The sequence below is a fragment of the Xyrauchen texanus genome, chromosome 38 (genome assembly GCF_025860055.1).
Source record: "Xyrauchen texanus isolate HMW12.3.18 chromosome 38, RBS_HiC_50CHRs, whole genome shotgun sequence".
Lineage (NCBI taxonomy): Eukaryota > Metazoa > Chordata > Actinopteri > Cypriniformes > Catostomidae > Xyrauchen > Xyrauchen texanus.
The window spans coordinates 21011913-21025868 of record NC_068313.1 but is presented as its reverse complement, the minus strand read 5'-3'; the positions used below and the strand labels follow the sequence as shown (position 1 = coordinate 21025868).

At 36.1% G+C, this 13956-nt stretch overlaps 2 protein-coding genes across 2 annotated transcripts in view; one reads left to right on the top strand and one right to left on the bottom strand.

Moving 5' to 3' along the window:
* Nucleotides 1-973: 973 nt before the first annotated feature.
* Nucleotides 974-9975, bottom strand: LOC127631875 (zinc finger protein ZFP2-like). Its single transcript, XM_052110263.1, has 5 exons — nucleotides 9144-9975; nucleotides 8464-8656; nucleotides 7506-7600; nucleotides 5648-5726; nucleotides 974-4654 (listed from the first exon to the last, which is right to left on the bottom strand). The coding sequence occupies exons 1-5, from the start codon at nucleotides 9300-9302 to the stop codon at nucleotides 3180-3182; spliced, it is 2001 nt and encodes a 666-aa protein (XP_051966223.1). The 5' UTR covers nucleotides 9303-9975; the 3' UTR covers nucleotides 974-3179.
* Nucleotides 9976-12195: 2220 nt separating this feature from the next.
* Nucleotides 12196-13956, top strand: part of LOC127632212 (porphobilinogen deaminase-like) — a 33663-nt gene continuing 31902 nt past the window's right edge. Inside the window, exon 1 of the mRNA XM_052110819.1 lies at nucleotides 12196-12302. Within this exon, the coding sequence (XP_051966779.1) occupies nucleotides 12273-12302 (30 nt within the window). The 5' untranslated portion in view covers nucleotides 12196-12272. The remainder of the gene's footprint in view (nucleotides 12303-13956) is intronic.

Here is a 13956-nt window from a genome sequence, read left to right as displayed (position 1 = left end):
CCACCAGCTCTGTGATGTCGTCATGGAGGAGTGGAAGAGGACTCCAGTGGCAACCTGTGAAGCTCTGGTGAACTCCATGCCCAAGAGGGTTAAAGCAGTGCTGGAAAATAATGGTGGCCACACAAAACATTGACACTTTGGGCCCAATTTGGACGTTTTCACTTAGGGGTGTACTCACTTTTGTTGCCAGTGGTTTAGACATTAATGGCTGTGTGTTTTTATTTTGAGGGGACAGCAAATTTACACTGTTAAGCTGTACACTCACTACTTTACATTGTAGCAAAGTGTCATTTCTTCAGTGTTGTCACGTGAAAAGATATAATCAAATATTTACAAAAATGTGAGGAGTGTACTCACTTTTGTGAGATACTATATTAAACTTTATGAAGGCACTTTATTTAGACCAGGATACACAATTTATGTATCAAACATGCTTCTTAAAGGTTGCAATATATTTAACACTTGATGTGATCCACATATTAGTTTGCTACAGTTGTGTAATGCTTTGTACTACAACAAAAGCTCAACTCACAAAACATGTAAGAGAGCCCACTGACATTTTTATGCATTCCCCCACACATTAATGGTTAAAGTATATAAAGATTTGACTCACATTTGGAAGACTAATTAGTCATTTAATGTATAGTGGACTTTAAAAGCGTTTCTATTATAGAGCCGGCATGGGACTCTAACAAATCATTGTGAATAATTTACTTGAATCAGTATGTTGCTACTGCTTACGTAGATATACCATTAATTTTAGTAAAACAGTAAAGGTACTGCAAGATACCATGACCGTTAAGTCTATAAGACTTCATCGCGTTGTGATGCAGACATGCAGTTTTGCTCAGTGCTGCTCCTCAGTGGGCTGGCGTTTATGTAGTACTGCTAAATTACTGCTAAGTAGATGCTAAATTATTTGTGAGTATAAGTTCGGGTTGGGGAAAGATCACAGGAGACAAGGAATGGCTTTCCAAAAAGATGTTTAATCCATCAGAGGTGCAAAATGTGCAAATAAATAGTGTTTAAAAGAAATCATAAAAACAAGGTTACATAAAACATAAAACAGTCTAAAACTAGCCCTGTTTTTGGTACGAACAACAGTACCTACTACCCTCCCTAAGCTGAAGTATATTTGTACTCGAGCAGTGATGGCATAACCTTGTCCGTGTGCTCAAACACTTCTCATCCATCTTTCTTTTCAGTGGTATTTATGTATTTACACTTTGAGGGGAAAATGTTGTCCCATTAATTTATGGGCATCTTCATCAAAGAAATATATCAATCTCAAAGGGATAGTTCACCCCAAAATGAAATACTCTCATCATTCACTCACCCTCACACCATCCCATATATGTATGACTTTTATTTTCTTCTGCTGAACACAAACGAAGGTTTTTAGAAAAATATCTCTGCTCTGTATGTCCATACAATGCAAGTGAATGGTGGACAGAATTTTGAAGCTTTAAAAAGCACAAAGGTAGCATAAAAGTAATCCATACGACTAAAGGGGTTAAATCCAAGACTTCAAAAGCAATGTTATAGGTGTGGGTGATAAAAATATCAATATTTAAACCCTATTTTAATATAAATTCCACATTTTTCTTTTGCTTCTGGTGATTCGCATTCTTCATGAATATCACCATCTTCTGGGAAGGGAGTAGAATTTTTTGTAAAAAAAAGGACTTAAACATTGATCTGTTTGAACCCATTCCTATAGCATCGCTTTTGAAGACATGAATTTAACCACTTTAGTTGTATGGATTACTTTTATGCTGCCTTTGTGATTTTTTGAGCATGAAAGATCTGGCCACAATTTGCATTAACTGGACCAAAAGAGCGGAAGAAAGTGAGTCATACACATCTGTAATAGCATGAGGGTGAGTCAATTATGAGAGAATTTTCATATTTATTCAAAAGGATAGTTCATTCACAAATAAATTAGCATAATTTAAGCATCCCCACCTTGTTTCCTCCATGGCTCTACCATAGGAGAGAGTGTAACAGTCAACTAGTATGTTAGCAAGTCAAGATTTGCAGATACCATACAAATGAATGAGGAGAGCCATAAAATATCAACCTATTGCAAATTGTACATGGCTCTATTATAAAACTGCTATTCTATTGTAGTAAATTTCACACATAGTTAAATAAAAAAGGACTATTTAATGTAAAACTTGAAGATTAGCAGACAAGCGGTCAGTTCATTAAGTGATAAGCTACTTTCTCACACTAAAGCATCTATGGAATCTGGTCTCATCTCCAGTGTACCGCTGCTTTATGCTTTGTTTTCCTAACCTTGAAGGCCCCCCTTTGGTGGAGGGATTCTGGTTGTTATACAAACCCGTATTCCTTTCTTTTTTGGAACACAAAAAGAGGTATAATGTTAGGAACTGACAGACACTTTTCTCTTTAATTGCATCTTTCTTTCATACAATTAAAGTTAATAGTGACCGAAGCTTCAATTTTGCCTAACATCTCCTTTTGTGTTCCATGGAAGAAAGTGAGCCATACAGGTTTGGAACGACACAAGGATGAATAAATGCTGACAGAATTTTTATTTTGGGTGAACTATTCCTTTAAGTTAAATAATATGCAATGTTATATCCCCTAACTACACACCTACCATATAAACCTTTGCAATTCTTCATTTCCATGATTTCCATATATGTTATATGGTATCCATTTTTTCTCATGGGGACCTTTGGCTGGTCCCCACAATGTGGGCAAAACTTGACCCAAACACAAATAAGACAACTTCATGTAACATTCCAGAACATGAAAGGCTTTGTGGAAAAAGTAAAACAGACCAATCCTAGAAAATAACAAGGAAAACTTCCAATTTATTTTAAACACATAAATAAATATACAGTCCAGAACTTTAGTGACTTCTACACAAAAACAATTAAAAAAAAGTTTTGCAATCCTTCATGAACTTTTTCAGCCTGCTATATATATATATATATATATATATATATATATATATATGTGTATTATTATCATCTTTCCCCCCTCTTGGGTATAAATATACTCTGTATTTGTAGGTCCCAGAGACACACTTGCAGTCTCTTGCAGATTTCACAATCATAAGAAAAGAAAATGGATGCAAGATTGTCCCCAAATCGCCAGACATTTAAAAAACGATATACAAGTTAGGGTGATATTACAACCTTAATGTTTTAATGAAGTTCAGTGGGCTGAAAATTCTCTAAAGCAGGTGCACATTTGTGGCTTTTGTAATTTCTTTGATAGGCAAAACTTTTCCAACACTTGGAGCATGTGTAAGGCTTTTTGCCAGTATGAATATGCATGTGCGCCTTCAAATTGTTTGGTTGTGTGAAACTCTTGAAACAAAAGCCACAGGTAAATGGCTTTTCCCCAGTGTGCACAAGCTTGTGTCTTTTCAGATTCGCAGATAGATGAAAGGCCTTCCCGCATGTTTCACACTTGTGAGGTTTTTCACCGGTATGAGTGCGAAAATGCATTTTCAGAGAGCTTGACAACTTGAATCCTTTCCCGCATAGTACGCAGTTGTGAGGTCTTTCTCCCGAATGGCAAAATATATGGGTTTTATAAGAAGCCCTCAGTGAAAAGGCCTTACCACAGAGCTCACACTTGAAAGGTTTCTCTCCTTTATGAAACTGCTCATGCATCCGAAGGGAATGCACACTGCTGTACCTCTTCTCGCATAACTTGCAAGGAAAGGGTTTGCTGTTATCTGAATGCAGCTGCATATGAGTTTTCAATGCATATGCAGAGCTTAGTAACTTCCCACACACATCACAGCGCCGAGCATTGCTCTTATGTCCTGAATTTCCAATCTGATTGTGTGTTAGAATGTGATTTCTCAGGATATAATTATATTGGAATGTTTTCCCACAGACTTCACACATAAATCGCTTCTCTCCATGCACTTGCATATGGCCATTGAGAATGCTTCTCTGGTTGAATCTTCTTCCACACACTTCACAGACATATGGCTTATCACCGGTGTGAGTGAGAATGTGCCGTTTGAGAGTCCCGGAAAGCGCAAAACTTTTGCCACAGATTTCACACTTGTGTGGCTTCTCTCCTGTGTGCACACGGAGGTGATGTTTTAAAAGTTTGTGGTACTTGAAGCTTTTATTGCAGTGGCTGCATTTTATTGGCCGATCGTTTGAATGAATTCTCTTGTGGTAGTTCAGGGTGCCTATGAGAGAGAAACATTTTCCACAAGTATCACATTTATATGGCTTTTCGCCCGTGTGGACCCTTTGGTGCATGTATAAACTTCTTTTGACTGTAAATCCTTGGCCACATATGTCACAAGTGAATGGCTTGACTTCCGCATGAACCAGTTTGTGCGTTGCAAGATCTCGAAAGCTCTTTCCGCATTTACTGCAGGGAAATTTCTTCTTCTCGACGTGCTGCGTATGTTTGCGGAGATGATTTTCTAGTGCTCTTAACATCGTGAACTTCTTCCCGCACTTTTCACAACTGTGTGGCCTGATGATTGAATGCACGCGTTTGTGCTGCAGAAGCGACAGCATCTTTGGAAAGGTCTTTCCACATTGCTCACATTCAAAAGACTCTTTCTCTTGAGCAATTTCAGGCTGCCCTGATGATGTCTGCAATGGTAATTCTTGATCTTCAGACCAGCTCCTGTCATCAAAAGCTGACAAAAAAAAAAAAATAATAATACACAATAATGCAAACTAAGCATTAGAACACATACACATTGCACAAATATACTTTAGCAATGGACAGGAATAGCTTTCCCCAAGAAGGTAGGTGAATCCATTTGTGTTTTGCCGACAGATTTTGTGATTTCAATAGTCCAAATCAAACATGTCTGTGTTTTTGGTCACACAATTTCTGTAAAAATTACTAAGTAAATTACAAACTCTTTCTTCAGCTAATTCAGGCATCCACAGAAATCTAAGGGGCCCTTCACACTGAACACATACTTGTTTAAAAAAGCTAGACACAGCACGAGAAAGCAGGTGTCTTGAGATGCATTTTAACAGTTGAAGTTCTTTATAACGTGACTTGACACAGCATATAAAAATGACAAAAACAGTGAGAATCAATACAAAGGTCAAAGACATTAGTTTTGCACATGTCTACACAGAAAAACAATTGAAAAACAGTGCAGATTGACGGAAAAACGCCCCTAATTCAGTCCAGACAGGAATGTGATTGAGAATATTCTATTTCCACAACGCTTCTCCTTAACTTTTATCTTTCTCAAATACCAAAACCAAAGCTAATTTTCTTGTTGTGTGCAAATCTTGAATACCTGTTGCACGTTCATAATTGATTTACACATTTTTGCCAACTTTGCCAATAAAATAAAAACTGAATAAGGAGAGCCTGATCCTGGAACCTGCTTAAAATGATTACTGCAGTAATGTCAAGTCTCCCATGGTTTTCATGATGTTTATTCAGAGGCCAACCTTCTGTAACAACGGCATAGATCCCAATGCAGTCCAAAAATCAGTCCAAAAAATAACAGACAATTGTCCTTCAGTAATTGTAAAGAAACTGTAAACGTGGTTTAAAAAAGTGCTTATATTATAATTAATTATTCAGTCTTTCAACATTGTGAGACAGTAGGCTAAATTAATGTAAATGGGACAGATTGCAAAGCACATTTAATGAATCTTACCATCACTGATGAATACTGTCTGGATGGGTTCTTCTGCTCTGTACTCCACCAAAAGCCTTGCATTGCTCTTCTGTGCAGGCTATAATTCACATCACATGTAAATGTTTCTAATGTAAACACTCTATAAACTGTAAACTCTATAAATAAAATTATACTAGTAGTATTAAATACACTTTATTAATCATATCCTTTTTAAATGGATTGTTCACAGATAATAATATTTTACATTGATTCTATTGGACCCCCTCTAGATTGTATAGGATGGGTCTTTTAAAGTCACATCCACCTGCTGGCGATGCCAATCAGAAGATGAAGAGACAACCCATGTTTTTTGGTGGTGTGTTAAGATACAAGAATTTTGGCTGAGTGTTCAGAGTTTTTTTGGTGATTTATTGGGTACTCAAATCTCATTTTTCCCCAGACTCTGTATTTAGGCGATGGGGCGGTCATTGATGTAGGGGATAAGTACATGAAGAATTGGGTCCTGGGCAGTGTTATGATAGGCAGACAGGTCATCCTTAGAGGATGGAAGTCGGCTGGAGCGCCCTCATTTCGTGAGTGGTATGCAGAGATGGGTAGGGTAGCGACATTTGAAGATTTGTCACATAGAAGTCTAGGCAACATTAAGAAATGGGGCACTATTTAGCCTTTTTAGAAGGCTCTCGGGGAGGGGCAGTGGAGGGATAATTGTTGTTTTAAATGTGTGTGTTGTAACCTTTTAGTTTTTGACTGTATACTTTTTTTAAATATATATACTACAGTACTGTCCAAAAGTTTAAGACACTTGTGAAAAATGTTGCATAGTGAGGATGTCTCCTAAAATAATGCCATAAATGGTTTTCATTTATCAATTTATGTCATACAAAGTCCAGTAAACCTATCAATCAATCAATCAATCAATATTTGCCTTTAAAACAGCCCCAATTCTCCAAGGTACAACTGGACATAGATTTTCTTGGTTGTTGGCAGATTGGATGCTTGAATTAATGTTTGGGAGTATAACATTTATATTTCCTATTGACACACTAAAGCTGAAGATATAAATAACAATCTTAAGGCAAATGTTTTTGTGAAATATTTGATGTGCCTAAGACTTTTGCACAGTACTGTAAATTTCTAATTATTTTGTACTGTTTTATAGTCTGTCATTGTCAACTGGCATTTGACCACTTTGTGTCTGTTTGTGTTTTGGGGGGTATTATTATTATTTGTTATATGGAATCAATAAAATTGTTAACAACAAAAAAACAGATATACATGTAAGTATATATCAAGTAAAACTGTGTGAACTTAAAAACAAAAAATGACAATAATGAAAGATGATAGTCTACTAGGGTAAACTATAGTATGCTATGTTTTAGAAAAGGTGTGTCTTGGCCCGTCAGAGGCTTTGTTTTTCTAAAAAAAGAAATATTTTTTAAGAAAATACATGATATTTTCATAGACCAATGCACTGCTAAGTGTGTATGTCTGCATATTGAAGCCTTATTATTGGTTTCATTTGGTTACAGAAACATTCAGTTCTGGCTCAGTTTCTTTAATGTGGTTTTGCTGCCATAGTTGCAGATATTGCAATATATATAGATTTGTGTCTTGCAAATCTGTGCATTTTATTTTGCACGTTTCTTGTATCTGTGCTTTTCTTGTGACAGGCTGATCTGAACTGGTGGTTGGGTTGCTGTGTATCTGCCAAACCACTTTGAACATATACAACTTGTTACTGATTTTGAAAATCCAATATTCTCATTCACCTGTTCATATACTCTTTATATTTTACAATTACATTTTGTACTCTGTCATTTGTAACCATGTATGAAATTCCTCTTTAAAAATGCAGGATTGTGTTAGCAGCACTAACCTCTGTGCTTGAGTGTTGCAGGTGAGATGTTGCAGCTGGTAATATAGCCATTGCTGGCTCCTTCAAAGGACTCACAGAGACAGATACACCATCTTCTGTGTGACAGGAAAGAAAAAATGTAATAACATAACGGAGGGAGATTTTGCAAGGCAATGTTGTACCCTTCTGCTACTTATTTTCTCTATTAGGTCACCAACTACATGATTTCAGCCATAACCCAATATTTTCCATTTAAAGGGATGTTTCACCCAAAATTTAAAATTCTCTCATCCTTTATTCACCCTCATGACATCCCAGATGTGTATGAATTTCTTTCTTCAGCAGAACACAAAGATTTTTGAAGAAATATTTCAACTCTGTAGGTCCATACAATGCAAGTGAATGATGGCCCGAACTTTGAATCTTCAAAAAGCATAAAAAGCCAGAATAATATTGATCTATGCGACTCCAGTGGTTTAATCCTTATCTTCAGAAGCGATATAAGTGTGGGTGAGAACCAGTAAAGTGGTAGGTGACCAATCAGTAACTGATTCAATTTGCACAAATAAAAAAGGGTGGGGGAATTTATAATATAAATATTGATCTGTTTCTCACCCACACCTATCCTATCACTTCCGAAGATATGGATTAAACTACTGGAGTTTTAAGAATGACTTTTTTCTTTTTACTAATTTCTTCAAAAGTTCTGGTCACCATTCACTTACATTGTAAATACATACAGAGCTGAAATATTCTTCTCAAAATCTTCATTTGTGTTCTGCAGAAGAAAGTCAAACACATCTGGGATGGCATGAGGGTAAGTAAATGATGAGATAATTTTCAACTATCCCTTTAAGATACAATTATTATTCAGTCAAAGCATCTCAGTAGGAAAAAGGAAGGAAAAGCCTTCAGCTGCTTTCAGCACATTCTAGTGGGGCCAGAACGGTATACTGTATATACACAAAAGTATTAATACCTTGAAACTCTTGGTTATAGAAATATGTTTTTCCATCCAAATCATGTCCCATCTGACATGAAGATGTCATCAGATCATCTGGATTAATCAAACACATTTGTGCTTGACCTGGTGGAATGGCCGTGCAATATCTGTAGAGGCTGCAAATCTTCCGCACTGCTTCTTTGGCAAATTTCTCCATTATGGAATTCAGCTGCATTGGAAAGAGAAATTTGTCTTATGAAAGTATAATCAAAACACAAATAAATCAACTATAATTTTAATTTAATGAAAATAGCTAAATAAAATCTTAATAAAACCTTTACCTTGAAATAGATTTAAGAGCTTTGTAGTAAGCATGTAATGAATGATAATTACCTGAATAGGGTATCCATGCCCTAAAAATGGGCATCTTCAACCAATCTTGGCTGGTTTGCTAGTCTTAGCTAGTTTCCCAGCCAGTAGAAAATTGCCCAAACCCCCCTAAGACCAGCCTAACCATGACGGAGGACCAGCTAAAACCAGCAAACCATTTTAGGCTGTTTTAATTATTTTCTGCATGTGCAAAAGTGTACCAAAGTTCAAATACTCATTAAATATTTTGATAAAAATTAGATTTGTCCATGTGACTTAACTACACATCTCTTTTAATAACAAGCCAACCATGCAAGTTCAGGTCCTTTGACAAAATGCCTTCTTACCAGCTGAGTTTGAGTGTCGTTTGGGTTCATGCTGAGAAGGTTAGTAGAGGATTCAAACAAGTTACTTAAAAAAGCTTTTTGTATCTCCTGGTTCGTCGTGTCCGCCAGTAATGAGATGATCAGAGTCGTTTGACTTTGAAAAAGCTTATACATAGACATAGTGACCCAAGTTAGGAGATGCACAGTTAAACTAACTGAAGTTGTGTGTGACAGAAGGTTCAAAATGCTGTTTCAGACAAATTCACAAGACATTAGCCTTGCTCAAAAGCAGGATGTCCAACTACTGCAATCTCGTTTGAATAGATGCAGTCAGAACATCTTGGCTGCATTACAAATCGACGATGGCAACTGTTCCTTAGAAGCCCAAACAAGCTTCTGTAATTTATCGTCCGGTATGCAAACTCCCTAGTAGACAAGTTGAGCTATGCACAAATTACTGCCTTTTTTTGTTTGTTTATGACCCTTTCAAAATAAAAGTAACTGAACGCCCACGGTTCGCCGTATAAATAATTGTTAGGTCATGGCTAAACAATAATAAAAAAATAAATAAAAGCATTGGGCTTACTAAACTATACTAATATAACTAAAAATACTGATAGTCTCCAGTAACATTAAAGGTAAACATCAAAGCGGCGTTCCATTCAGAAGTAATCAATCCACTCTGAGAGCTTGGAGAGATAAAAGGTGTGGGGCTTTAAAAATAAAGATCATTCGGATCTCATTAAGTAATTTTTATTGGAAATTCTGTGAATCGATCTTACAGCCTGACTGTCATTACTGTTCTCTCTTCAAAGTGCCATTCGGAGGGAGATTTATCCCGTTTGGAACGCAGGGCTAGTTTCTGAATTTGGAAAATCCAACGGATAACAAAACGAGTTATGGAGAAAGTACTTCCGCTTTTTACATTTTCAAAATAAAAGTATCTGACTGTACGTGTGTTACCGTTTAAGTAATTTAGGTTATAGTTAAAAAATAAAACATTTTCCAGTCAAATTAAAGGCAAACAGCTCTCAAACATATTCTCTGAGCATGAAATAAATAATCCTATGAATAAATACGAGCTCTGCATAAATTTACCGTGTAAATAATATTGGTTATGGTTAACAAATAACACATAGGGATTATACAGTTTAAATATGAATACATTTATAAAATTTATAAAATTATATGTAAACAACTGTCAAAATATCTATTCTAATAACATGAAATATCCCATGGATTAAAAACAACAAAAATACAGACACGTATTGGCCATGCTAGAAGCACTTCCACTTTTATGACATTTTCAAAATAATCTGACTGTCCGTGGTTCATCATAAAATAATTATGGTTATGGTTAACAAGTAAAACATATGACTTGTAGGCCTACTGATTAAAATATTTGTAGTTTCCAGAAAAACATGCTGGATAGCAATTCAAAAGACTATAAATGAATACTCAGACCTCTTTGAATAATTTGATGTGTTGTTTTGTGATGTTTTACTCTCTCTTCAACATAGTGTTAAATCAAAGTCTTCTATTGACTTTTTAGGTCAGTTTGATTTTACCATGTATTTGATAATAAATTGTACAGTTGCTGGGACAGATATACATCTAGGAATGACCAGGAACATTTTTTTTAAATAAAAATCTTTATTAAGGCTTTCAAAGGAAGACAATTCTAAGTACAAAAGCTCATTAAAAATGCCAAGAAGATTTGATTCCATCAGAGAGCATTCCTAATTACAAGTATTGTTTTATAACAGATTACACCAGTAACATAATATAGCTCCTTTAAACACAGAAACTGCCCTTGTTTCTGTTTCCAAACAAAAAGAGATCATTCATTACAAATGAATATAAATGATTCATAATACTATTTTGGCCACATCATCTTCACAGTTCAAAGCTTTAGGACTAGTGTTACAGGGGTTTAGGAAGTTGATGTAACATTTCTTTCTGCCATCTAATGTTTTTGGAGAGAAAAACATCCAATGGATCTTTTACCATTTGGGGGCCCCATTGTACCCTTTCATCAAAAACTCATGTTAGTAAAAGTATTTCATATTACCTGTTCAAAACTGTTAAAAATACTCTGTGTGTGTGTGTGTGTGTGTGTGTGTGTGTGTGTGTGTGTGTGTGTGTGTGTGTGTGTGTGTGTGTATGTGTGAGCGTGTATTTATCACTTTGTGGGGACCAAATGTCCCCATAAGGATAGTAAAACCTGAAATTTTTGACCTTGTGGGGACATTTTGTCGGTCCCCATGAGGAAAACAGCTTATAAATCATACTAAATTATGTTTTTTGAAAATGTAAAAATGCAGAATGTTTTCTGTGAGGTTTAGGTTTAGGGGTAGGGTTAGGTTTAGGGGATAGAATATAGAGTTTGTACAGTATAAAAACCATTATGTCTATGGAAAGTCCCCATAAAACATGGAAACACAACATGTGTGTGTGTGTGTGTGTGTGTGTGTGTGTGTGTGTGTGTGTGTGTGTGTGTGTGTGTGTGTGTGGACATGTGCATGTGTGCACAACCCCCATTTTTGAGATAAGAATGCAATTTGTGGGAAATATGCAGGACCCAGTGAAATAGGTGGGGTAGCTAGATAACAGTATGGGGCTTGGGGCAAAATCTAAGAAAATGTGAAATAGTTTTAGGTAAAATGGGATTCAAATATGTAAAAAAAACATTTTTTTAAAGCTACTTAACATCTAGAAAGTCCGAAGGTGAATTGACCTGTTCTTTACATGTGCCAGGTCAAAAATGATCCTAAGACAATATAAGGATTAAGAAGTGCTTAATAATATACAGTCACTTGGATATTGCATGTCTGTGTACATAATATAAGATAATATACTGCTGGTTAATGGGATGATTACATCTGATTTATCTATAGTGGTAGAATAGAATGTATTCACTCTACCCAGATAGTTGTCTTGTATTCTCAAAAATCTCTCTAAACAAATGGTGTTTTTTACTCCTCCCTTATTTGTAACAGATACAGAGAATAGGCATTATTGTCTTATCTACTGAAGTCAGGATACAGGGGCGTAGTGCCTTCTGCATCAGGCAGTCCAGCTGCATGTTCAGTGTACATTACTTTCTCTTACTGCAAGCAGCTAAAGACTTCAGCTCAGTTATATACAACTATGGCAGATGGACCTTATAAATATATTAGGGTCAGAACAAATTGAAAATGAAGACATTTCTGTGTGCTCTATGTGGACAGATCATTAAAATATGATCTTCTTTTATAGGACGGTGATGGCGAAGTCAGCATAGCCATTTGGGACCAGGAAGAGTCAGGCAAATTATCATATGTTGGCCTACATTCATTGTGTCAAAGAGAAAATCACATTCCTGTTATAGTAAACTAATTTCAACAATTTATGAAACAAAATAGTTTTTGACTGGTCAGTTGCAAACAATTCAAGTTAATCAATTTTGAAGCAATTATATATTCAATGTATTTTCCACTGTGTTTAACTTCACACAATATTTTAATTTAGTTTCAGTTAACAATGGAAGATACAATTCTTGACACAAATGTATATAAAGTTAGTGCTAATTGAAGTCCAAATAAAATAAATACAAGTGCATATTTACAGTTCTCATCATTAATTCCTCGTAGCTGTTTTCAGAAATAATTTTACTGTATGTAAATATCTGTGTGACTGTTTAGAAAGCTTTTAACATCAAGTGTTTGTTCAACTTGTCTGTTAAAAATGGGCAAAAAAGTATTTTCACAAAGAAATTGGAGAACAGAGGTTAGTACTTCCCACTAGTGCTTATGTTCCAGGATGCATAATGCGTTTTAATATTTGTTTCTCCATTGGTTAGACATGGCAGTGTACTCTTTGAAAGACTTTCCAACTACTACTCTGGTAAATGGTTGTCGCTGTGCAAAACAAAAGGAAAAGGACAATAAGTTCTCCGCCTATGTTCCTCAACATTTGAAGGACTTTTTATTGTAGTTTGAATGCATGTAGAGTAATTACTTATGGGCCAAAAGTAAACTGAAACATTCTACTATTCAGTGATTAATTATCTTTGAAGTGCTACACATCGGATTACTCATTAATCGATTTGTGATGACATTTTCTGTCTCTCCAAGATGAGAAAACCCACATGAAGCTGCTGTCTTGCACACAAGAGGTAGAAGCAGTGGTCAATACACAGTAATGTTCATATCATAAAGAGGATATTTTATAAGATACGTTTTTAAAAACAAATTGGCCCAGTTGCTAGGGTGGGTAGAGTTACGTTTGGTTAACCTCCTCGTGGCCGCTATAATGTGGTTCGCACTCTCCGTGGGACATGTGGCGAGTTGTGCGTGGATGCCACAGAGAATAGTATGAAGCCCCCACACGCGCTACATCTCTTCGGTAACGCGCTAAACAAGCCACGTGTTAAAATGCACGGATAGACGTGGAGGCAACTGAGATTCATCCTACGCCACCCGGATTGAGGCTAGTCACTATGCCACCATTGAGGACTTATAGTGCATTGGGAATTGAGCATTCCAAATTGGGGTGAAAAAAAAAAACAATGACATCTCAGAGTAAATATCAACACCAATCTGAACAAGCTGGATGAAAAGGAGGGCTTTTCCACAATCTTCTTATCAGCAGCGGCCCTGAGGACTGCATGTATACAGTCAGACGGGTGTGAAGTCTGTAATATTAAGAGAACAGGCTTGGAGAACCACATCAGTCTGGTGATTCCATGTTACTTTTATAAACTTTAAAAGCAGTTTCCCTAATGAGTAAAACACTCAAGATTATTGCATCATTTGATTAAGCGAGACAAATAATACTTTTTAATGACATCCAG

What these genes read in the sequence shown, in the direction of transcription:
- LOC127631875 (XM_052110263.1), bottom strand. Translation starts at nt 9,302, where the DNA reads ATGTCTATGTATAAGCTTTTTCAAAGTCAAACGACTCTGATCATCTCA. An exon ending in CTATAACCAAGAGTTTCAAG is followed by an intron (nt 7,601 to 8,463) that starts GTATTAATACTT and finishes CCTGTCACACAG; the next exon opens with AAGATGGTGTATCTGTCTCT. An exon ending in TGCAACACTCAAGCACAGAG is followed by an intron (nt 5,727 to 7,505) that starts GTTAGTGCTGCT and finishes TGTGAATTATAG; the next exon opens with CCTGCACAGAAGAGCAATGC.